This window comes from Coptis chinensis, chromosome 2 (genome assembly GCF_015680905.1).
Source record: "Coptis chinensis isolate HL-2020 chromosome 2, ASM1568090v1, whole genome shotgun sequence".
Lineage (NCBI taxonomy): Eukaryota > Viridiplantae > Streptophyta > Magnoliopsida > Ranunculales > Ranunculaceae > Coptis > Coptis chinensis.
Genome location: NC_141457.1, coordinates 84747059 through 84773607, shown reverse-complemented (window position 1 = coordinate 84773607; position 26549 = coordinate 84747059). Strand labels below are relative to the sequence as shown.

The 26549-nt window shown below is 41.9% G+C and overlaps 2 protein-coding genes and 2 long non-coding RNA genes across 4 annotated transcripts; all 4 read right to left on the bottom strand.

The window, feature by feature from the left end:
* Positions 1–839: 839 nt before the first annotated feature.
* LOC147518451 (uncharacterized) lies at positions 840–1977 on the bottom strand. Its single transcript, XR_015214064.1, has 2 exons — positions 1551–1977; positions 840–1448 (listed from the first exon to the last, which is right to left on the bottom strand). It is a non-coding gene; the product is annotated as an uncharacterized LOC147518451 (long non-coding RNA).
* Positions 1978–3286: 1309 nt separating this feature from the next.
* Positions 3287–4205, bottom strand: LOC147518450 (uncharacterized). The gene is made up of 3 exons (XR_015214063.1): positions 4074–4205; positions 3924–4001; positions 3287–3333 (listed from the first exon to the last, which is right to left on the bottom strand). It is a non-coding gene; the product is annotated as an uncharacterized LOC147518450 (long non-coding RNA).
* Positions 4206–10643: 6438 nt separating this feature from the next.
* Positions 10644–11051, bottom strand: LOC147518449 (uncharacterized). The gene has a single exon (XM_086593920.1). It carries the CDS (start codon positions 11049–11051, stop codon positions 10644–10646), a length of 408 nt encoding a protein of 135 aa, XP_086450046.1.
* Positions 11052–11237: 186 nt separating this feature from the next.
* Positions 11238–12476, bottom strand: LOC147518448 (uncharacterized). Its single transcript, XM_086593918.1, has one exon. The coding sequence runs from the start codon at positions 12474–12476 to the stop codon at positions 11238–11240; it is 1239 nt and encodes a 412-aa protein (XP_086450044.1).
* Positions 12477–26549: the final 14073 nt, after the last annotated feature.

The window sequence follows — 26549 nt, the reverse complement described above, 5'->3', positions numbered from 1 at the left end:
ACTTTAGTGTCTTGAGATGTAAGCAGTTAAAATCGGTTTTTAGAAGTAATCCGTATAAGAACCATATGCGACTAATCGGGCACTAATCGGGGATTTAATCGGTTTAATAATATTATATACATATTTAATTACTTATACTTCGAAATATAGAATGAGTAGCAAAACGCCAAAACATATCACTTGCAGACTTGCTTAGTTGCTTACCCACTTCACAGCATGTCACTTGAGACCATTTGAAGCAGTATCTCTTTTTACTTAAAAAAAATAAAGGCAAGACACGTAACAGAGTAAAGAAAAAGAGAAGATTTCACACGCAACTAAAAAGGCTACACACGTCAGAAAGTAAATAAAGACAGAATCAAAGACACCATCTAAAACGGGACCAGCAACGCTGCAACATCACGATTGCTCACCACCAATTAAACTTCATTTTCTAAATTCTTCACTTCTACTGCATGTATAAATGAAACGAGTTGATTGAAATAATGTTTAACAAAACATATAAGTGGAGGTAAAGTCCAATTGCTATTTTTGCAAACATTTGAAATCCTAAACGACCTCCAAATCTTGTTCACTCACCTTTCGGCATATCTTTGGTTTGAACAACCAATTTAGCAGCATCTTTCCGTGTTCTTTTGAATTTTTTCAGTATTGAAGATGGTACGTAGGGGTGGAAAATTGTTGGGTTCCGATATTATCGGTGACTTTTTGTTCCTCGTTTGTCCGAGATGTAAAATACTTAAAATACTGAATGGATTTATGTCCGGCTTATATTCTTATCTACAGAGGAATAAAGAGCTTAGTCACTGCTTAAATCCAACTTTGTAAAGAAGACATGCTGAAGCCCAATGACATTACTTGCAAGATTTAGAAAAAGCTCAGTATGGGAGAAATGAGGAAACGATTTACACTGAAGGCAGTCCAAAAAAAATGAAAAGGAGAAAAACCTTCATCAATAGGACTGCTTAATGGAAAAGTTAGTGGTAAAAACCATCAGAACAGCTTTAGAGCATTATTTTGCAAGTGCAAAATGCACAAACCCAACTACCCAAGAGGTCATCACTCGTGTAGTTCATTAAAATAAAATCCTAATTAAACACTGGCCTCTGCAAGGTGTGGCTGCCAATAGGCAGTGCTTTCTGTGGATTTGCTTTCACAGCGCGAGTTTGAGCAGTGGGGGAATTCTCTCGAGGGAAATTAACCTTAGCTTTGTTTCCACGGATCCTGTGTGCCTCAGCATCATAAGCTCTTGCAGCTTCTTCAGCAGTGTTGAAGGTTCCAAGCCACACCCTGACACTGCACCCTTCCTGGGTCCCTGATCTCTATTGCCCATTTCCCCCATGGACGATGTATGATACCTCTATAGTCTGTACTGATACGTCCTTTTCTCTTTGCGGACTTCTCAACATATCCATTGAATTCCACATTTTTCAGAGCAGCAGATGTTTCTACAGAATCGAAAAAAAGCAAACAAATTCATATACCAGGCACCCTTCTTACAAAACCACGGCTAGCCATAACAATAAAACCACCCATGAGTCTTGCAATACCTTCTTTATAATTTTCCGTACTGGCTCCACAATGCTGCGATAATTACGGGGTGACACCACCTGAACATCATAGGAGGAAATATCCAGATCTTTCAGGAGAGTAATGCCCCTGCCCATCCATTACCGAGCACCATAACCTTCTTCTTCTTTTTTACATCTTGTAAAGATGGTTTAAGAGCGCGCACACCATGGTCTGATTGTGACTCTGAGTATGATATAATACCTCAACTACTGCAATGACCACCACAGAAAGTGAATAATAAAGAGGGTGGTTTTGTATAATGTGGAATAGAAAATGGAGTTGAACTTGATTAATTAACACTTAAATAGGCCGGTAAACAAATAAAATATCAGTATACTATTTAAGATATAAATTTAATGTCTACAATTCAAGGAAAAGTATTAACTCATAGATATAGTAATTGACATAAAAGGATATACAAAATGATCCAAAATGATCCATATTCAGGGAGGAGACTTAATAAATCTCATGGTACATGGGAGATCTCGGCAAATTCAACAATCAACAAAATGCCTACAGAGTTTCAAGTATAACTACTTGATACATAAAATGTGCAGCAACTAATCAAACATGGACTAAGCGTTCCGAGGACTTTGGTATAGCCTAATTAATCTCAACTTGCACCATATAATTAAAGTCCACATTCCAGTCATACATATGCTCTAAATAAAAACAGCTATGCCTGATTGAGGGATTGAACCGTATAGGCTTGTCACTGGTAGTCTAATGCACTATAATGCACTAAAGCTGCGCAGGGGCAAAGAGCATGTGACTTGTTGTAGAATCTTGATAAGGAAACACTTCACGCTGCTAAAAAACTTATCAGAATCTAATGCATATCTCCTACCAATTAAGTATTGGTAAAGGAAAATGTGTGCGTGACTACAGACTCATGGGCACAAACACTCAACACTGAAATGTGAGAATGAATGTGGCTAAAAATATATATGCATTCTCTTACCTAGCCTATAAACCCTAGACAGAGGACAAAGTAGCATCAAGTAACTAGCCCACCAAGTATAAATGGGATTTCTCATTTAAACATCTAGATAGCGGCTTAGTATAAATTTAGATCACGATGGTAGTCAAAATCTATGGCAATGGATACAAAGTTTTAATTAATATTTTCACTAAGATGGCAGTATTTGGTTGAGGGACTTCCTAATCTAAAACAATGAGACAGTCCTCCGAACAGAAGTTCTAATCCAGAATTTTGTACCTTTTTGGTTTTGCAAACATTGCAAATGTAGTCAATAAATAGAATTGTTAATGCCTACAACAGAGTATGCATTCTAGGTCATCATGCACGAAACTTTCAACCATGAGTATCTAAGTTGTACAAAATAAAATACGACAAAATTGCCAAGAATCCAAGATAAGTACCTTGAACTTTGCATAAGTCCTACATGCAGAAGTTGCAGCCCTAGCCTTAGATAGCAATCCTGAAAGTGACAAAGCTAATCTCATATTCCTTTTTTGTGACATCTTGAACTTTGTTTGCCATCACTAACGGGATCCTGTGGAATAGGGAGTAGTAGATACATTAAATCAAGCACCAAACCAAAAACGAAGAAACTGATCAATGAAGATGAAAGTTGATAGATTAACATCGGGTATATGAACGATTTATTACTATTTTTTTTTTATAGTTTCAGGTATAGATGAGCCCAAGATATTAGTCGATAAATATATAAGAGAAAGAGAAAGATATGTACCCAAATGTGGCAGTTGAAAGTCTGTTGTCTCGAAATGTGAGGCTACCTGCATGAGACGGACATTGGAATCAGGTACAGTTACAGTAAGCCAACAATTATTTCCATAAAAAAAATATTGACTAAATCAACCAACACATATGAAGAAGGCTAAAATATAATGCATTGATCGATCTGATTCGAGTTACCCTTAAGGAAACCCATGCCAAACACATATAGAATCCTTTATAGCGCATTAAAAGACAATCAGACCCTACAGAGAAGCCTTTTGTCTTTGTTTGAAGCAGATTAACATAATAACACCAAAGTGTTAGAATGTTCATTATACTTTGTTCCTTCAAACCATGGCTTTGTATGACTCCCTCTTCGATTAGAAAGCAAAAAGGTATGAGTACTTAAAACAAAAAAAAATGGGTGAAAAAGAACATATATAGAACCAAAAAAACAATAGGAAATGAATTGAAGATGCTTGAATAACTTGGGTCAAGTTTGACAGTAAAGTTGTGACGGCAGAAAGTGCTTATTCTAATAAGCATCTCACTATCAAGCATCTCCTCTAAGTCAACCAATTGGACGCAATTATATCATGGGACTAAAACTTGAGATCACCAAAAAATCAAAAGGGGATAGAAGACGTACCTTTGAATTTTAAACGAAAAGAACGAAAACAATCTCCGGAGCAATTGTTCCAACCATATCAAAGGCAAGAAGACATAACTGTTGGAGAATTGCAGACTTATATCATAGGATTAAAGAATATTAGAAAACGAAAATGAAAGAAAGTATTACCTTTGATTCTGAAAATCGAAAACAGGGATTAGATTTATGTTCATTGGTTGCAAAGTGTTTGATTTGAACTTTCGAAGTTTTAATTGGGAATATTAGGAACGGAGAAGACGAACGAACGGTTTACTTTTTTTTTAATTAGGAAAACGCAAAACGGTGTCTCTGTTTTGTGAGGACGTTGAGTTTTATACTCGATGGGAATGCTTTAAATTACCGATTTACCCTTTCAGTGAAGAGCAAAAAGAAAGTGGTTGTCCTAAAATCGGGAATACGGGAACTAATTGGAAAAGCCAATATCCACATTATATATAAGATAAGATAAAAAAAAATTCTGAGACCTAGGAACAAAAGAAATGATGTTTGGAAAGAGGGAACAAAACAATTAACTAACTTTAGTATGAAGTTAGTAAAGTTGCGTAAAGCTTCATGGCATACTGCTATAGAAAAATAATTGGTGTAACTAACCTCACACAGTCGGAGAAAGCACTGCCGGTCCTAGAACAGTAGTTGATTCTGCAATTATGACTATTCCTTCTTCATCAACTTCAACAGCTCCGACTCACCATGAATGCTACACGAAAATTATCCAATGAATCAAGATCAAGAAACCTAGTGAATGAAAATCAATTATAAATAGTGTAATTAAAATTTGAAATAAATGGCAGACCTATTTTGTAATGATTTACTACATCTTTTTGCTCTTCCATAACTTCGTTCATAGCGAAACATCGTAATCTAATCAACGATAGTTATTAGTGTCAAAACAGTAAAAAGTATATATAAAATGCAAATTAGTAGATGGTGTAACAAAGCAACTTGAACAGAATGATAGAACTCCAATTAAGCTCTCCTACAATGTCTTTCACGCCCACGTAAATCACAAATTACAACTTCTACCAACGCCGCTTATTGTTCAAGTTGAGTGGAGCAAGAGAAACATTGGGTACTCTTCCTTCATCGATGTGGGGATAGAGCCAGAAGTGAGGCTTTTTGCCTTCGTCAATTTCCATTATCATTGACAGGTGCTACTCTTACCTGAATGGCTTACACCATAAAACCATTCCTACTTGGGATGCTATGGTCACATCATTTCTAAGAAGATTCTTCTATAGAGATTTTTCAGAAGGGAACCACGGAAGAATTCAGATTAGAAATGTTGAATCCCTTCAGTAAAACTACACTCTGTTTCATTGGTACTTGCGGCATATTTACAACCATCCATGAGACGCAAATAACGTTTTAATAAGCTAGAGAACCCTTTTGAAATAAGGTTCAATGGAAACTTGAACAAAATTGAAACCGTGGCTTAACTTTGAAACCTACCCAATGATATAACAATAATGAAAGAAGCAACAGAAACACTAAACAGAAATAGCATATGCCATTGAGCCATACTATTTAATAATCATTCATGCCCACAATAATCCTGAAAGTTTAATCACGACTACTATTGGATGTCTTGAACAATAAAAATGATTCTAATCAAATTAAAGAACATATTTATCCATGAAAGATAAAAGAATCTGCATACCAAGTATTGGGCGTATTTATCCATATATACTACAAAGATCCTCGAGAACATATGATTTGTGAAGCCAATGCAAGAAGTCGAACTATAAATGCAATAAAGGAAAGACAGTCGAAAAAAACACAAAGGAAAATATAATTTCCAAATGAAACCAATTCAAACAATAGAATGTGGAAAGGAGAAATAGAATAGATCTAAAATCCAGTAAAATCAATCAATAAAAATTGAAATGCTAAACTTTTTTCAAAAAATGAAATATTCAATAAAACTTGTGTCGTTGGTGATAGATTTTCCTTCCAACAATAGACTAAGGGAGAAAAGAGAGAATCTGTAGAGATAACGGAGTAGTCACTGTATAAACTAGTATCACAACCTACAATCTCACAGGTCTCTCTCTAGTCTTTTTCTTTCTCCTTCTTTTCTCTCTGGATCTTCCTTTTCTTTTCCTCCTCTTTCCTTCTTTCTTCTCTCTCCTCTCTTTTTATCCCCCTCCCTCGTCCATGGTCTCTCCTCCTTCCACGTATCGTGGCAGTTACCTTGCAGTTAAGGTTCCGCTCTCCATCTCTCCACGTCTCGCAACAGTTCCAGAACGGTTGGGATACCGCGGATCTGATCCTGTGCAACCTGTCTCCCCTAGCTATACCGCATCCGGTCCCATTGTTACCACTAACCTCCTACGTCATGTATACGTCCTATACAGATGCCCTCTCTCGGTCGTATTGATGGTCCGCGAACGACAATGGGGCTGAGAACTGCCCGGTCTCATTTCATACACCTTCTTGGAATACTTCTCTTTCCTGACCCTCTCACTCTGTCCCCCTATCTTCTTTCTCCCAGCACGTGCTCCACGTGCTTCCTCTGTACTACCACCTGGAAATACGGCGCACGCGCCTCGTTTCTTGCCCCTTCGAAAATCGAGACTATACGTGTCCCCATTTCCTTGGTTCTTTGTTGGTTAGTACCCTTATGCCCCTGCCCCTTCAAATCCCGCTCAATTATCTCTCTTCTCTCAAAACCCTCAAAACCCACAAAAACAGTAAACCCTCAGCATCTCTTCAAATTCCCTTTCTTCAAACTCTTCCCTCATCGCCCCTCATCATTTTCTTCGATAGCTCTCCAGCACAATTTGGTTCTACGCCCTCCATTGCTTTGGCCTTCTCTCGTTACAGGTTTGTCTTCCCCCTTAAACTGTTTTCTTTTCCTCTCATTATTTGTGTATTCACTATTTTTGGAAGGTTTGCTTCCATCAGTTTCTTCTTTTCTAAGATTGCGCATCTATCTGTTTGTAAACTACCCTCTTAGTACTGTTTCCATTATGTCTTCATCGGAATGTGAGGCTATCTCCTCCACCCAATCCTCCGCCACCAAATCCGGTAAATCTGGATCCTCTACCCCTAGATCTAGCTAGCACTCCATGGACCAATCTGAGTCCCCGGCTTCTGATTCTACCGATCCCACCGCTGTTCCATCTACTTTTGGTAGGAAACCTTCTCTGCCTCTACCGCCATCTTACTACCGCAGACCTAATCTAGATGCCGTTAAAGCCGCTTATGGCATACCTAGTGACATTATTCTTGAACACGTGTCCGGCGTCACCCACTTTCCTCACTTGGTACCACCGCACCCCGGTTATCTCGTCGCTACTGTAGGACAGATAGCGGCTGGTTTGCGTTTCCCCTTGACTCTTCTTGACGTCGAGGTCTGTAATCATTTCAACATTCCTCCGTGCTAAGGCATAAGTAACTTCTAGCGTGTTATGTATGCCGCCAATCACTACAATGTAACTCACTCCCCCAAAATCCAACTCCGCGATATCCTTGCCCACTTCTATATATAAAAAAAAACACTAAACTGGGGAGTGTGGGATATCAATCCTTCTGCACTCGTCCACAAAAGAAGTCTTTCCTTCTTCACATCACCACTTCTGACAAGGTGTGGCACCAGTACCCGTTGTATATGTCCGGTAGTTTTTTATCCGCGGACCTCCCTCCGGAAGTTTCTCTGAGGCATCTCCATTTCCTAACAAGTTGTAAGTAAGCCGTTTTGAGTTGCGGTATTTATATCTCACTTTTCGTTAACTTGTCTTTATTCTTGGTGATGTAGGTTGGAGACCCGATTCGCGATCCTAGATATACAACGGTGTTTACTCAGAAATTTTCCAATCCCTCCGCGAACTAGGGAGTGCCCAGTGCGAAGTCCTCGGCATTGATCCGGAAAAAGCCACTCCTCTCTTACTTGACCCTTCTTTAAAAGACATTGGCAAATACCAAGGCCCCTCTATCGCCTCGTCCCCCCCCCAAAGAAAGCCCAAACCATCCCCACCTCAAAAAAGAAAGCGCCCGACCTACAAGTCTTTCAACTATACCACCAAAATCTCTCATTCACGAGCAGTTGCCCAACGTGCCGCTGCTGCTAAAACTAAGACCACTACCGCAGAGAACATCCATCCTTCGTACTCCCGTGTGGCTAAGTGGGAGGACGATTTTGTCCATACTTCCGCCCCCTCTTTCGCTACCAAAATGGACGTGAACAAGTACAAGCTTTGGGACAGCGACTCTGATGGAGATGCACCTGTCGATGTGACGAACAAGAGACCTCCCACCAAAAGGGCTAAAATTTCTTCCACTGCTCCTCCACCTACCATTGGCCGCAATGAACCTCCGCGGTCTGCTATATCTTCGCCGCCCTGCATGAGTCTTCTTCAGCTGGTCCTTTAACATCCGGCCCTGTCGAGGTCTGGCATCCCAAGTTTAAGGCTAGGGACCGCGATGTCACGACGCGAGACTCAGCTTTGGAAAATCCAGCTGTTGCCGCCTCCTTATTTTTTAGCTCTCATCTCCCTCGGGATCAAGCTTATGGAGATTCTGGTACCGTTGCTTCCCATAGGGCATCCATTTACACTGGATGGGAAAAGGTATGTGTTATTGTCTCTATTGCTCATTATCCTTTGTGCTACCCATTAACCCAATATGTCTCGCGGTGAAGTCTAGATATCGGCTATGTCTTTGCTGCGACCTTTACAAAGACCGTGGAGAACTTGAGATCTGCTAAGCGAGAGATACATGGCCCTGATGGCTGGAAAGCAAAGTATGCCACGCTGGAGAAGGAAAGGGACGAGTTGCGGATCAAGGCAGTCAAGAGTCACAAGGAGCTCCAGGTGGCTGAAGACAAGCACCGCGACTACGTAGCGGGGGTCAATTCTAAAATGGAAAGCCTCAAAGAGACGGAGAGACTTGCCACTCAAGCTGCTGTAGATAAGGCCGTCAAAGAGGCTATGGATCGATTCCGGAGCCTCGCTGCGAAGAAGATTGCACGGGAATTACAACAAAGCGGCTTTGATCGGCAACACTGGCAGTAGGCCGACTTCTCCCAAATACCACTCCTCATTGGCGATACACCGCCCTTGGTATCACCAACCGTGCATCCTGAAGCTGCCGAGACGCCTACCCCTGACGTGACGACTCCTATGACCAGCGCTGACCCTTCTCCAGTGGAAACGAATGAAGACGCCATCATGGCTGTTGGTGAAAATGAAAATACTTCTCGTGAAGAACCGCCTACTAATCCTCAACAGTGACCCTCGTCGGATTTCTTTCTTTGCTAATGCCTTTGGATTTGTAATTTACTTTGAACAATTATTGTGTCTTTGTGAAAAACAATGTCTTTTGTTATGTGTTTTGACAAATGCTTCATCGAGATATTACTATTGTGTAGTAGTTGCAATCGACTTGCATTGTACTCTTTTTGCAGTGTAATTTACTATCTTTTGTACTTCTATTTCGTCATATTTCTACTTCGTTATACCATGGAGTCATTGAACTATATGGTACCTTGACTAAATCTCATTTTCATTTGCATTTGCAAACTCAGTTAGCATGAGATTAGCTAGGGTCGCCCCCATGTATTCGGACGTACAGCTGGCGATGGCCTCCCCCCTGCTCTTGTTAACAGCTGTGAAGCTAGTCAGGGTTACCCCCAGTTTGATTCGGACATGAAGTCCGCGAAGGGCTCTTCCCCCCGCACTCTCTAGTTGTATAGCCGTGAAGCTAGTTAGGGTTGCCCCCAGTTTGATTCGGACATGAAGTCCACGAAGGGCTCTTCCCCCCCGCACTCTCAATTTGTATAGCCGTGAAGCTAGTTAGGGTTGCCCCCAGTTTGATTAGGACCTGAAGTCCGCGAAGGGCTCTTCCCCCCGCTCTCTCCATTTGTATAGCTATGAAGCTAGTTAGGGTTGCCCCGGTTTGATTCGGACATAAAGTCCGTGAAGGGCTCTTCCCCCAGCAGACTCCATTAGTATAGCTGTGAAGCTAGTTAGGGTTGCCACCAGTTTGATTCGGACATGAAGTCCGCGAAGGGCTCTTCCCCCCGCACTCTCTAGTTGTATAGCCGTGAAGCTAGTTAGGGTTGCCCCCAGTTTGATTTAGGCATGAAGTCCGCGAAGGGCTCTTCCCCCCCGCACTCTCAATTTGTATAGCCGTGAAGCTAGTTAGGGTTGCCCCCAGTTTGATTCGGACCTGAAGTCCGCGAAGGGCTCTTCCCCGCTCTCTCCATTTGTATAGCTGTGAAGCTAGTTAGGGTTGCCCCCAGTTTGATTCAGACATAAAGTTCGCGAAGGGCTCTTCCCCCTCCCCCCCCCCCCCCCACCCCCGCTCTCTCCATTTGTATAGCTGTGAAGCTAGTTAAGGTTGTCCTGAATAGCTCTTCCCCGCTCCATTAGTATAGCTGTGAAGCTAGTTAGGGTTGCCACCAGTTTGATTCGGACATGAAGTCCGCGAAGGGCTCTTCCCGACTCTATTTGTATAGCTGTGAAGCTAGTTAGGGTTGCCCCCAGTTTGATTCGGACATGAAGTCCGCGAAGGGCTCGTCCCCCCCGCTCTCTCTTGCTGTATAGCTTTGAAGCTTGACGGGACAGTTATATTCACCCTTTATTTTATTTCTATTATCTACTTCAACTCGATTGGAAGAAGTGCTTGTTTATTTCATAGTCATAAATATAAACAATACAGATGATGCGCTATCAATTATGAAAAGATTAAAGAAAGGTCCTAGACATGGAACTCTTTTAGCATTCTGATATTCCACGGTCTGTCTATCTTTTCTCCTGCTGTAGTCTGTAATCCATAAGTTCCAGATGTACCCTTCTTACTGATGACATATGGACCTTCCCAGTTTGGCCCCAACTTTCCGTCGTTTTCTTTCTTGGTGGTTGTAGTAACACGTCGCAACACATAGTCACCCACATTGAAATTCCGTGGCTTCACTCGTTTATTATATTGTCTCTGCAAAGTCCGATGGTATTCCTCCAACCGAATACGGGCTATCTCTCTTTTTTCTTCCACAAGATTCAAATCCGCGGCTAATATTTTCTCATTCAGCCCGCTTTCCACCGCTTTTGTTCTCGTCGTGGACTCTATCATCTCTACTGGTATGACGGCCTCTACTCCGTACGCCATTACGAACGGTGATTCTTTAGTGGATGTTCTTGGTGTAGTTCGGTATGCCCACAGCACATGAGGTAAGTGTTCAGCCCATGCTCCCTTCCGCTCCTCCAGTTTTTTCTTAAGGTTATCCATAATGACTTTGTTTGAAGCCTCGGCCTGTCCGTTCCCTTCCTCGGATTGTAGGGGCTGAGAACCCTTTCACTTCACTTTGAATGCTTGAAGGAAATTTCGGACTTTTTCCCGATGGCGTGTCCCATTATCCGCTATGATTGTATGTGGCAATCCAAACCTGCAAATGATATTCTCCCATAGGAATTTGATCACATTATCTTCCTTGACCTGTTGCAACGCTACGCCCTCAACCCACTTGGTAAAATAATCTGTTGCCGCTAACATAAACCTCCGTTTACCGCTTGCCGTGGGCAGCGGTCCAACTATATCCATTGCCCACATGGCGAACGGCCACGGGCTGAGCACACTGTGTAATGGCTCAGCCGGCGCATGAATCAGCGGTGCAAACCTCTGGCATTTTGCGCATCTTTTGGCATATTCTGTGGCATCTCTCTTCATGTGTGGCCAAAAGTATCCCTGAGAGAGCAAACGATGTGTGGTTGTTCGCCCCGCTGAATGACTTCCACAATCCCCGTCGTGCACTTCGGCCAGCAGTTCCTGAACATGCGGCGGCCCTATGCATTTTAACATTGGTCCTCCGAAACTTCTTCTATACAGGTTCCCCTCTAGCAGAGTGTATCTTTGGCTCATCTGTTCCATTCTACGCCTCTCCTGTGTGTTTTCAATCTCTACCCCCATCAGGAAAGTCTTGATGGGAGCTATCCAATCATGATCAATCTCGGTGGTAAGACAAACATATTCTCCTCCCGCCGTACTGGGCTTGTCCAACACCCTTATTTCAATAGATCTCCCCTCCGAACCTGGTAATACCGCCGCAACATAAGCTAATGCATCGGCATGTCGATTTTCTCTGCGATTTAAATGGGTAAATTTGATCTTACTGAATTTGCTCGCTTTCCTTTGTAGGACCTCCAAGTATCTTGTCATCCTCGGGCAGCGAGCCACAAATCCCCCGTTCACTTGGCACACCACCAGGTTAGAATCAGAGTAAACAGATAATTCGCTTACGCCCAGATCTTTTGCCAAATCTAAACCCGCTATCACAGCTTCATATTCTGATTCATTATTTGAAGCCGCGAACCCCAGTTTCATTGATAACTCCAGCCTAGTATTCTCCGGAGTTACCAGGACTACGCCTATTCCGTTCCCTGTATCCGTAGCAGAGCCATCTGCGAAAACTCTCCATCCATTCCGGGCATCCCATGGGTCCAATGGGTCGTGGTTAGTCTCTCCTTCATGGTCCATTACCATCTCCTCACCCCACATCGGGTCCTCGGCTGGGAACTCTGCCAATACCTCCGCCATTGCTTGTGCCTTTTCTGCGGTTCTGATTTGGTACTGAATTTCATAGCAACTCAACATTACCGCCCATTTTAGCATTCTTCCTGACTTTTCTGCCCTCAAGGCCTGCTTGAGAGGCAGATTTGTTACTACTATCACTGAGTGTGCCTCGAAATAAGGTTTCAACTTTAGGGCAGAAAATACCAAAGCCAAAGCGTATTTCTCAATTCGGCTGTATCGGGTCTCTGCTTCTAACATGGTTTTGCTTTGAAAGTACACTGGCTTTTCTACTTTGTCAACCACGCGCACCAAGACCGAACTCACCGCGTACTCCGAAACTCCCAAATACAAATATAGTGTTTCCCCCTGTTCCGGTCGCGACAATAAAGGCGCCTTCCCTAGATAACTCTTCAACTCTTGGAAGGCTTCTTCACATTCCGCGGTCCACTTGAAGTCTTGTGTTTTCCTTAATAATCGATATAGTGGTCGACATTTATCCGATGACTTTGAAATGAATCGGTTAAGTGCCGCTACTCTCCCTGCTAAGCTTTGCACCTCCTTCACATTTTGAGGGGACGACATTTCTATCAGCGATCTAATCTGTTCAGGATTTGCCTCTATACCGCGGTGTGTAACTATGTAACCTAAGAACTTTCCAGAAGTTACCCCAAAAGTACACTTCTCGGGGTTGAGTTTCAGTTTATGTGCCTGCAGTATATGAAAGGTTTCCTGAAGTCCTTCCAAGTGTTCCTCCTCCGACATGCTCTTTTCCACCATATCATCAATATATATCTCCATCCCCTTCCGAATCTTCCCTTGAAACATTTTTTCTCCTAATCTTTGGAATGTCGCCCCTGCATTTTTCAAACCAAATGGCATCCTGGTGTAACAGTACGTGCCGCCCTCCACCACGAACTTGGTCTTGTCCTGATCCGGGCCATGCATAGCGACCTGATTATACCCCATGGACGCGTCCATAAAGGAGAACACTTTGAACCCTGCAGTTCTGTCCACTAACTCGTCCACCCGCGGCATCGGGTAACAATCCTTTGGGCACTCCTTGTTTACATCCGTGAAGTCAACACACATCCTGACCTTACCATTCTTTTTCGTGACCGCGACTACGTTAGACAACCATTCTGTGTATTCGACCTCCCTTATTATCCCCGCCCCTTTCAGTCGTGCCACCTCCTCGCGAATAGCCTCAGCATATTTGGGACGTAAACTTCTCATTTTTTGTCTAACCGGCTTGGCACTTTCATTCATGTGCAAATGGTGACATGCAAACTCTGGGTCTAAACCCGCGATATCCTTAATCGCCCACGCGAACACACTTGAATTTTCGTCAAAGAATCGCGACTAGCTTTTTTCCATTCTTCCGCAAGTCAGTCCCAATGGATGTAAATTTCTCCTCAACTTCCGCTCCCAAGTTCACTACTTCAATAGCATCCAATGTCTTCGGTCCTAACGGCGGCTCGCACCCTTTTGTCACTGCCGCTTCCTGTAGTTGCTACGCGAATCCTTGTTCCTGTGATGGCCCTTTCCCCTTTGTTCCTCGGACGAAACTCTTCACCGTGATCTGCTGGATGTTCTGCGCTGCCACTTGATCCCCCCTGATTTCATATGTTCCCCCATTGGTGGGGAAGCGGATCACTTGGTAATATGTCGATGGAATGGCTTTCATTTCGTGAATCCATTTTCTTCCTAAAATTGCGTTATACTGCGATGCCGTGTCCACCACCATGAATCTAGTGAACACCGTCGACGGGCCAGCAATCACTGGCAGCGTAACTTCCCCTATGGGCTCTGTCATACTGCCGTTGAACCCATACAAATTTGTTTGAGGAACCTTCAACTGGCTTCTGTCGATGTTCATCTCCTCCATGGCCCCTTTAAACAACAAATCAACTGAACTGCCGCAATCTATTAGCACCCTCCGAACTAGATAATTCCCCATTGCTATGGTAATCACCAAGGCGTCCTCATGCGGCGAAATTATCGAATTCAAATCTTTTGGGGTGAACATAATAATTCCGTCGGCCATTGCAGCTCCGCTAACTAACCGCGGTACACTCACCACCTCATTCACCTGTCGGAGGCTTGCTGTCTTCCTTACTTTGTCCCTGTGTGCATTCCTCCCCAGAGTCTCTCCACTATAGATGACATTGATCGTACCCAAAACTCTAGCCGAAGCTGGCACTCTATCGGCTTGACGCACCTCAGTGACAAACTCTCTGAGCATTCCTTTTTCAATCATCCTCTCCACTAACCATTTCAAGGCATAACATTCGTTCGTGGCATGGTTTCGGATCTGATGATACTCGCAAAATGGTTTCCCTTCTATCTCCCTTGGGATACTTCGCGGCCCCTCATAACATTGGTGCTCCTTAATTAGAGTCAAGATTTCCTCTAATGGTCGGTTAAGAGGAGTCTGTTCCATTTCGCGGTATGGCCTTCTCTCTCACACCTCTCTTCTGCCCCGATCGAGTGCTCTCTCTGGCCCTCATTTCTCCCCTCTGTAAGATCCTCTTTCTCTTTCCTCTATTCTACCTTTACCTTTTCGATCATCTTTCTCAACCTCCTGCACTGCCTTTCCCGACCTCTTCTGTTCCTTTGCCGTTCTCTGCATTATATCCTCATATCGTATGTATTTCTCTACCTTCGGGTATAGGGCATGCAACGTAGTAATTTCAATCTTAGACACAGACTCATGAACTCGGTTCCGATCTCAAACCATCTTTGGAAGGCTATGACCGCCCGTATGTTCATCCAGACTTTCCACTCTCAGCGTCTCCTCCTTGAATCTGCATAAAAACTCCCTCAATGATTCCGCGGCCCTCTGCTTAATGTTGAACAAAGCCGCGATATCAACCACCCTTCTCTTCTGGTGAATGAAGTGATCAACAAAGGCGCGTTCCAGCTCTTCAAACCCTTTTATGCTCCGCGACGCCAACCGATAATACCAGTCCGAGGCTCCCCCCTTAAGGCTGGCCGGGAACATCATACAACGAAGCCCATCATACTTATTCTCTTGCCATAACGGCATCTGTTGCCGAAAATGATGCAAATGATCAGTAGGGTCTCCTTTCCCATCATACCGTTCAAACCTGGGCTGAGAGAACCTCTTAGGCACTTCGGAATTCCATATTGAATCTGCAAGCGGATTTTTGTTGAGGCTCGCCACCTCCTCCTGTGCTGCGCTCTGGTTCACTCTTTCTGCTACGCGATTCACTTCTCGATCTCTCCCGATCATAGCCTGAACCACCCCTAAAGTAATGCCCACTGTTGGTTCGACGTCTGGTAGTGGGCACTCTATATTCTCCCCTTCCGCTTCACTACCCCTGGGCTCCCCATGCTCCGTTCCACCCCGTGTAATCTCCCTCTCCTTTCTCAACTCATCATTCTCCTCTCTCAACCTAACTATCTCCTCCTGCAGAAGTCTGGTGGCGTCTGCCGCCACATCTGATACTTCTTCTTCTCCTACCCCTTCCATCTCAGCATTCTCTACTTCCTCAATGGTTTCTCTGACTGGTCCTTTCTTAGGTCTTCCTACTCCTCTCTTCATTACCGTAGCCATTTTCTCTCAGTTCCCCACAGACGGCGCCAAAATGTACAAACTAGTATCACAACCTACAATCTCACAGGTCTCTCTCTAGTCTTTTTCTTTCTCCTTCTTTTCTCTCTGGATCTCCCTTTTCTTTTCCTCCTCTTTCCTTCTTTCTTCTCTCTCCTCTCTTTTTATCCCCCTCCCTCGTCCATGGTCTCTCCTCCTTCCACGTATCGTGGCAGTTACCTTGCAGTTAAGGTTCCGCTCTCCATCTCTCCACGTCTCGCAGCAGTTCCAGAACGGTTGGGATACCGCGGATCTGATCATGTGCAACCTGTCTCCCCTAGCTATACCGCATCCGGTCCCATTGTTACCACTAACCTCCTACGTCATGTATACGTCCTATACAGTCACCTCTTGTCAGCGAAGGAAGATAGAGAAAACAATGATTAATTCTTTACATCTTTATGTTTATATTTGCTATCATAAAGAAATAACTGGAAAATTTACTTGATTAAAAGAGAGATCAAAATTGAGGAGTTTAATTTTTTTGTTGGGTTTTTTGTAAGGATTTAAAACATTTGGGTTTCATTGGGTTTTAATGCCAACACCACATTCGAGGCAATCCTAGCCACTACTCAGCCCACCCTAGGATGGAATTCCAGTTGTTGGTCATAAAACTTTCCTCCCATTGTTCTTGTTATATTGATATCAGGAACGAAGAAGACGAACGAACGGTTTACTTTTTTTTTTATTTGGGAAACCACGAAACTGTCTCTGTTTTGTGAAGGTTTACTTTTTTTTTATTTGGGAAACCACAAAACTGTCTCTGTTTTGTGAAGACCCGTTGAGTTTTATAGTTCAGGGGATGCGTTAAATTACCGATTTAACCTTCGAACGTGAAGTGTAGAAAATTTCATGGTTGAAACTTTTGGGTATCCTTTTGGACCAAAAGATTGGGTTAAAACCGAAAATATGGAGACTAATAAATGGCAGCAAGTTTTCCCATTATATATAAGATATAAGATAAGATATGATAAAAGATAAAAATGCGTCTTCTTCAAGAGCCCTAGCAATGTCATAAATGACGACATTAAAAATGTGATGACTTGAGACCAGGGGCGGATCCAGGATTGCCACTCAAGGGGGGCTACTGCAACTAACATACACTACATATATTTTTTTTTGGGTGAATTATACACTAATATAACTAGTATTTTGAAGGAATATACATTGATAGTCGACATTATGATCGCAAACCACCTTGTAAATAGCATGAGCGGGAGTTCCCTTGTTTTATCCTTTTATGGTGGGAAAATGCATTAGTCTGCCTTAGTTCAATCAGTTAACTTTCTAGGCATGCTATACTTTGAAATTTTCTTGACGAATAATGTAGTTTTCTTAAATGAGATGTTCTTAGAATTCTTTTGAGAATGTTTTGGACAAGAGAACCCCACTCTTCCCTTTTGGTAATTGCACTCACAAAGAGTGTCCGGGGACTTGGTATTGTTATTCTCCACCCCTTCTCCGCTCACACCCCCACTACTATGTATACTAGTTGTATATGGTGGTACCACTCTTTTAAGGGTTGGCTGGTATATAACTCATCCAAAGATATTTTTTTAGCGATTATCGAAAATTATATATATATAGTGAAATAAAAAAAATTGAACAATAATACCCAAATCAGATTAGGTAACATAAGCCCATGGTCTTTGAATAGTCCCTCTCCAAAAACCAGACAAACGATTAACAAATAGAAGTTTAACAACTTCAAAAACTTGTGTTTCGCTCGTTTCTTATATAAAAAAACCAGATTCAAGGGAGAGGAGAAAAAAACAATAGAGACGTATTGCAGCAGGGGAAAAAAGAGGGTGGCGCAGCCTTGGTGGTGGTGGTGGTGTTCGGAGAATCACGAAACAAGAATATCATCTCTGTTTTCCCTTGCTGCAATAAAAAATGGATAATCCATACTTTTAATGACATCACCAATAAAAAACGGCAAGACAATCAAGAAAATGGATGATACTAGTAGCAACAATATGGATTCAAGCATTTACAGGGACGAACTTTGATTTCTCATCATATTCATCTGATTTGAAATCAGTTCTTGGGATATCACAGGTGGAACTTAATTATCTAGCAACAGCTTCAGTCATTCAACTGTTCATACTAATATTTATTTTTTGGGTAAGTTGGGGGGAGGGGACTATAGCCCCGGTCAGCCAACCTATAGATCCGCCCCTGCTTGAGACCCCCACCAATGCAATGAAAGCATGAGATTCTAAGAGAAAATTAGGGTGTAAGTCTAGAGAAACATAATCCATACTTTTTTTCATCCATATTATTTTGTTGTTACTTGTTTTTCGATTGAATATTTTTAGTTGGATTATGAAGCTAAAAGTCTACAACTACCCTCTTGCCTTGTTATTACACATCCCTTTCCCTTAAGACCAACAAGTAGCCTTCATAATTTTGGTATTTGGCACTCATATTAGTTTTTATTTATGTTTTATATTTTCAATTGTTGTATTTAAAACAATTCTTTTTGTATGAAAAGCATTAAATTATTTTAAACCATGTGTGAAATCATTTTTATAATTTCAAACACTTTTCTATCAATGTCTGAATTAATCTGGCTTTTCCTTGGTAAGCTAGTACAAGGGTAGAGTACGTAGAGTACAAGGGTTCGGCCATAGTCTGAGTTAACCTTAAATTTGAAGCTTAGCCTTGGTCCCCTGGTATGACCAGACCAGGCTAGCCCGACCTTAAAATATGAAGAATCAGGATCCAATGAGCTCTCCTCACAAAACTCCATCGTGAGTCTGCACTCCCATCCTTACAAATTAAAATCTAAACTTCGAGATCCACATAGTACGTATTTCAATGCAAATGACCAGTCAATAAGGAACCCATACGAATATAACAACTCATATCAGTAGTTAAATCTATATAATAAAACATCTTGGTTTTTTATGCTGTTATATCGAGCGGTCGAGGAGGAAGCAGTTTTGGGATGATCCTACCGTCATTAATCAATTTATTTTAAGAGTCCTACTTATTCTAAACTAAACTAAAGAGGAATAAGCTATTATAAAGGATAAAAACAATTTTATCTTTTTATCTTTTAGTACGTCTTGATTCCATTGATATTAATCCTCATAGATATATATATATATATTAAATTATATCTGATGTCTATATAAATCTAATCTAAGTTGATTCAAATTAGGAAACTACTACTCAAAGATACTGATTGATCCAACGCTATATAAATCTTTTATAATAGCTGCTGCACATAGCACACATCTCCACGCCATACCTTGTATTTGTCTTTTATCTCGATGCATGTAAACGGTCTAACACCTTTTTGTATTGTAATTCAATTGCTCAGTTTGTCATCAATCACTATTGGCAAATCAACACCTCATTGATGCAACACTAGTGGTGTAATACTTTAGTACTCACTACACTGTTGTTGACTTGAAGAGCCTTTTTTCTTTTCAAACCAAAACTATATTTCTATGTTATTTAATTTATTTATAATAAAGAAAAAGGTGTTTGTAGGCCAGAGATTACTATAAGCAAATTGTTTACTTCTTTTTGTTTAGTTTTGTAAAAAGAATTCATGTTTTCTTCTATTCTCAATTTGTTATGAAACGCTTCTTTTAACCATTAAAACGTACGTCTCCTTTATTTCAAAATTTCAGCTTCTTTTTCTTAATTAACGTTGTTCTGTAAAGTTCTAAATTATTATTAAGGGTAAATTAGTAAAGGACACTTGAACCTTAGGGGCGATTACGTACTGGGCCAGTCGGATAGACGGTTAGCTGACGTAACGTAAATTAATTTAACACCGACCGAGAAAATCTAATTAGTTCCGGAAAACCACTTGAAAAGTTCTTAGATTTCATATAATTGGTTACTTAGAATATACTAAAAATCGAAAAGAAGATAAATAAGAAGTGATAAAATAATTCGATCGTGAGTAAACTTCGTGGGCACCTAACTAAATAATTTAATAGTCAATAAAAGTCATGTCAGCCGCAAACCCGAAACCGTAAAAACCGACAAGTCGACAAATTAAACCGGCGGCGCGAATTACGTATCGCTATCGCGTCATAAACTTGGGCGCGTTACGCGGGGGGGGATTCAAAACCGGGTTGGATGCTAAATTAGAAGGTAAGGGCAGGATGGTCTTTTGACAACAAAATAGACAAAATCGCACAAAAAAATCGCACAGAACAAAAAAAAAAAGCGCACCTACCTTCTTCTTCCCCAATTTTTGCCCCTTTCAAAAACCTTAGGAGAGAGAAATCAAAATTCTCTCAATTTCCATCGATCCAACCATAAATTCTTCGCCCTCAAACCTAGAAACACTAGAATGAAGTGAGAGAATTGAAATCTCTTGGAAATTCGAGCATCCCGAAGCCAAATCGCCGCTGCCGGGTGAGTGAATTCCTCTCCAATCAATTCAAACCCACGAATTCGAACAACCAATCACTAACAACAGTGAATTCAAGTGTGGAGACTCACAAAAATTCGGATTTTGCCGTAACACAGCGGAAAGGTGAGTAATTTTGTTTCAAACAATTAGTTTAAACTCGTTTCAATGGATTGGATGTGTTACTGAAGATATTAAATGGGGTGGTTGTATAATTCGGCAGTAGCAGCTGGAGAAGCTAGTGAATTTCAAGCATACCAAGCGAAATTGAAGTGAAAGGTGAGTGATTTCGCCTCCATCAAATAATTTAAACTCGATGTCGATAACTTGTGATGTATTGATGGAATTAATTGAGTTGGGGTGATGTCTCGCGCAGTGCTTTCGGTTGGAGGCGATAGAGTGGAGCGATTTTGGTGGAGCAGCGAGCTAGGAGCGATTTTGCTGCTGACTCGGTAAGAATTTTAAATATTCAATCTATTTTAGAGCATTGATGCTAGTTCACACTCGTTTAAGATCACGTCGAGTATCGAGTGAGTGAGAAAGAACACCCACTTAGTATTATTGGATTAAATGTGAATTGAAGAGTGGAATTTGTTGTAGTTGGAGTTGGGAAAAATCATAATAGTTAGTAGGATTGATAGATATGATTGGCGTTGACGTGCGGTCCTACAGTGGCTGTAAATGACTACAGAGCCCTGTCAGAGTAATAGTGCCCGAAAGGGCCTGTAGCTCTGTTGACAGTAGTTATAGGAAAAAAAAAATACCCGAAACCCAATTCTTAACGTTGAGATTTCTTCTCGGCTTATACTAAGTTAAGAATTCCTCGTTGTTCGATCAATTCTAACAACCGACGTATATGTATATGCTGTATAGGATTGAATTCGAGTTGATTCGGGTAAGCGGGCTCAATTTGGTTAAGTGGGCTTGAGGAGAAGGAGTTTGCTAAGGTAGGAACCTACATACCAGTATATAGCTTGCTTATTTTCATGCATGATTTGAATTGTTTAACTAGGAAATAGATAGTTGTGTATCAACCATGCATGTATATATGATATTCATGTTTTGCATTGTATTTCCTCGCTATAAACTATATATATAGATAGCTTTCGTGTGAAATGGGTTTTCTGTAAAATCGGGGTAGCGAGGGATTGTTTTCTTTGTTAAAAGTGAAAAACTGGTTTTGGGGAAAAGTTCGCGTCTCATGTCTCAGTAAGGAGACAGAGAGATGGATTTTGTAATGCGGGGAAGGATTTCCCGGTTGTTTGTAACTAGGTGGGAGGTTCTGGATTGTTCCCGGGATGGTTGTGTTATTTACGATGATTCGCCGTTTGGGAATCATCGGTTGTTATTTACTATGACTGGCCCGTTTGGGAGTCATAGGTTGTTCTATTCGATTTCGGGAAATCCAGGAACTCACACCTATATAATCAACAGTTTTAAAAGAAAAAACTAGATATGTAACTAAAGTATTTGAAAACAATCGGTAATACGAGTATATATATATAGATATTACTATGTTTATCACAAGGGGATTTAGAAAAGGAACTGTGAATTCCTATAAAGAAGGAACTGTTGTCGCATTTCGGAGACGCGACAGGTTATTATAAAGATTCCAACCGGTGGTGTACACCTTTTAAAGGTGGTGGGCCACCTTTAAAGGGATGCATCAATTGGATGTAGTCCGGGAATTCCTTTTCTACTTTTCTAGATAACCATGCTTGTGCGTGTCCGCCAGATGGTGATTAGCTTGTGTGGGGTTACATGTTACCTCGATGAGGTTTAGACGCCGGAGAGTGAGAGTTTAGTCCACTCCTCGATGTGTGTCGATCCCGCGATCTGCTGGTCGTCGAACGGTTGACCACCGTAAGTTAGGGGACGGCCAGATATGGGGTCGTGGTCACGGGGTCCACCGAGCCCTAAAAGCTTTGGGGATTTTGTGTGTAATGCAGAACCCAACAACGGCATTTCAGCTCCCTGCCGGTAAAATCGAAAACAACGGTGCATGGTTCACATTGGGAATCTTGAACCGAGATTGCCCGCGGATCGGGCAAAATTACCGGTCGTACCCTCACCATTCTAATAGGATCAAATGGCCACAATAGTTGTATGATGACTGTGAAAACTATATTTTGAATATTAAAGAAGCATGCCGATATGATTTATGCTAGCTAGTGATTTATTGTATAGTCAAGATATTTGGATATTATTATAAAAACCTGCATGTTTTAAATGTTTTGTATAAGTAGTCTAGTATTGGTTATGTGTGTTTCTCTCTTGGGCATCGTTGTTGCTCATCCTACTTAACATTTCGTGGCGAGCCAATTCTTGGAGGAGGCTTTTTCCTAACCCTAGCGATGAGGGGTTATGGGGATTTGGGAGGATTCCCTTATGCTTGACGAGAGAGCAGAGTCAAGTTTATATTTTGGGGCAGTATAGAGATAAGCTAGGTTATTCTTTTGCTGTATATAATGAGCATAGCTCTTTTCTTTTGGTTGTATAGTAAGAGGCTAGTTCCTTTGGTTGTATATATAGTGAGCTAGGCCATTTTGATGTAATATTTGATGTATTTAAGTAGCAGTTACACTTACATAGTTGGTGGATGGGATTTGATGTTGTTTAGATGGTTGGTTTATATATATATGGTTGGAAGAATGAATTATGAGATGTCCAGGGATTATGACAGGTTTATGACAGGTTTTTAGGGTTTACGAACGTCGATTAAACAAAGGAAACTCTGTCGAAATTTCGGTAGAATCGGGATAGGTGTCGGCCTCGAGATTCATTCCACGTCCTCGGGATGTGTGTTGGGTCTCGGGGCGTGACAGAACGTGGTATCAGAGCGTCCACTATTAGATCCGTCTGGGAGCTGTAGTGGGGGACTCGGTCGCGACGCGTTTCAAAAGTTTCATCGGAACCCGATAAATCCTAGATACACTACCCCTAGTTAGTACGTTAAGCGTTAATAATAGCTTAGCAATGTCGAGACGTCGTACGGTTAGTCGTCTTGTCACAGCGGAGAGCGCGGACACGAGTCAGAAAAATTTGACAAATCGGACACCATTAGGTCGGAATGAATTTTCATTTCGAGGTGCAGGGCGCGACCTGCGCTCGCCCAAGCCTTACCTGAGCGCGACCTGCGCTCATATCTTGAAATTCTACTCGCGCTCATTCTGTGCATGTGAGCTCCATAGGGCGCGGCCTACGATTCTTGCATAATTTTGAGAACTCTCTCTCTAATGTATCATACACTGAGTTGGCTCTTTGTGTATGTGCAGAATAGTCACCATGGATCCGGAAAGTACTAGTGGTGATGATGCTACGGATCGTGGTCGAGAGGACCGAATGGATAGGCTCCTCGCTATGATGAATCAAATGGCTCAAGCAGAAAATGAGATGAGAGCTGAGATCGAAAGTTTGAGGGCTAGCCGGAACGAGCCCCAACCTCTTCTGACATCCACTGTTATTCCACCTGGTGTAACACCAGAGGTAGCATCCCCAACCATAGTGAGAGTTGAGGAGTTCAGACCACCAGTGCAAAGTCAATCGGGGTTTCTGCTTGCAAATTTCATCGCTTTCGCCCACCTGAATTTGTGGGGTCTTCGAGGTAAAAGTAGCCGAAGATCGGTTGTTAGACATGTCTAGTATCTTTGGACTCCATGATGTGTCTTGATCGCGAAGCGGGTTACTTTGGCTGCCTTCATGCTTAGAGGTGAAGCCAAACACCGGTGGATCGGTGTTAAGGGCGTGGAGACGCGTTTCCTATGAGTTGGGCTAAGTTTGAGGAACTCTTCCTTTTGAGGTATGTTACGAGGGCAAAGTGAGAGAAAGAGCGAATGGAATTCCTCAAGTTAGAACAAGGAAACATGACAAAGTGGGGCGATGAAAGAGAAATTCACTGTTCTTTCACGTTATGGGAAGGAGTTGATTTCCACGGAAAAAGCTAAGGCGAGGAAGTTCATTGACGGGCTGAAACCGTATATGCAGAGCAAGATGTCGGTCCTTCAGATCGATTCCTATGCTAAGGCTGTGAGAAGGGCTCAAGGTATTGAAAGAGTGGATGATCAGTTATTGCTACAGAGGCAAGAGGTTGGAAGGGTAAGACAGTCGGCATCTCAGGGTAGGCAGGATACGGGAAAGAGGCAGGTTTACCAAGGTAGTGGTTCAGGGTCGCAACAGATGTATAGGCCAGTCATTCAGCAGGCACCACAGTGGAGGGCACCAGCTGTACATAGTGGTTTGAATGTGGTTAGGCCAGCACAGAGTCTACCAGTTGCGAGACCGATGACTGGATCACAGAGGCCACCGAGGGTACCTGCTCCTTCTCAGACCAGAGCACCAGTGCAGAATTTGAGGCCTCAGGGTCAGAGAGCTAGATTGCAATCTGTAATACCACAGAGTACACAGTCGGGGAGAGAGAGTGTGGTTTGCTATAATTGCGGTGAAGCTGGGCATATCAAGCGGTTTTGTCCCAAGTCCACTTCAGGGGTGGAACAGAGACCACAGGCCAAGGTGTATTATTTAGTGCCAGAGGAAGAAGTTGTGGATCCCATGATCACCCAAGAGGAAGCCACGGTATATAATGCTATGGGGGCAGATATCAGTGCTACCGATCAAGTGGTGGAAGGTATGATATGTTTGTTTACTCATAAGGTGCATGTCTTGTTTGATACGGGTGCTACTCATTCCTTCATTTCTAAAACTATGGTGGAAATTCTTGGGTTGGATGTAGTTAATACCGGGAGGAAGCTTATTCTATCTACTCCTCTAGGAAAGAAAACTATGTTCTTTGAAGTTTGTCACCATTGTGTGATAAAGATAGGTGATAGGGAGATGATAGTCGATCTAACGGTGATGGACCTAAAAGATTTCGATATCATCATAGGGATGGATTTGTTAGGGAAGTATCATGCCCATGTAGATTGTTTTGCCAAAACAGTGACGCTTAGAGTACCAGGACAGCCTGAGGTTGTGTTTGAGGGGATTAGAAATACGGTATCTCGAGTGGTGAAGGCCAAGTCTGATTTCAAGTATGATAGATACGGATTGTTAGCTGGTCTTAGTCTCCAAGGGCCGAAGTTCGAATCTTCCGAGCTTGTTCCTGTAGTTAGTGAGTTTGCGGCAGTGTTCCCAGATGCATTGCCAGGATTGCTCTATATACACTATCCATTCTCACACCTATAAGCTTCAAGTAGTATTAACTTATCGAATCGCTCATACTATAATAAACTTTGAACGTCAGCTGAGGAGGTTCATTTGTCCAAGCGTAAAATCTTAATTTGTGTGCCTAAAGGCTAATGGGCGTCTTATTAGTCAGGGACGAATTTAGTTCATACTGCATTGTACATTTTATCATACTCTGTTGTCCCAGCATAATAATAACTGCATGAACTAAAAAGTTATGACCCATCAGATTAGAAAGCCAATGTTGGAGATAATTGTACCGATCTAATACTAGAAAACTCGATTTCCCATGAAGAAAGGAAGCAATGTTTTTAGACTATGTTGTTTTTGTTTCTTTTGCGAGATACGAACTTTTTCTATAATTTATCATTTGGATTGCAATGTTGAAGTGTTCCATTGTGTATCTCTTGCGATCCGTGTTCTGAAAAATGTTAGGCTGTAGTTAGGCAAAACGAAAGCAATCTTTTTAGACTATATATGCTATTTTTGTTTCTTTTGCGAGACGAACATTGCCATTATTCAATTCTTGCACTTTCTTTTTTTGCCTCTTTTATGCTTTTAGACCCTTTTGCTATGCACACTAAAATATAGTACATGCGTGTAGCTTTGGTAGAAGTTCCAGTGGATCGGAACTCTTTATATTTTAATTATACAAAAGTTGATAACTCTAATTGGAGGTACTGGTGACATGGTTGCATTTTGCACGACTCCGAACCTCCCTTAATAGTTGGTCTTGATCATAGTTGTATACCACTTTCATTTATTTGTTGCAATTTCCTTATCAATGTTTGATTATCAGCCATGGATAAGTCACCACCTGCAAGTGCATTTGATGTTTTTGTTGTCGACGCACCACCTAAATCTACCAATGAACCTACTGCATCTGTTCAGGTATTTGAAGTTCCTTTTTCACAGTTTGCTTATG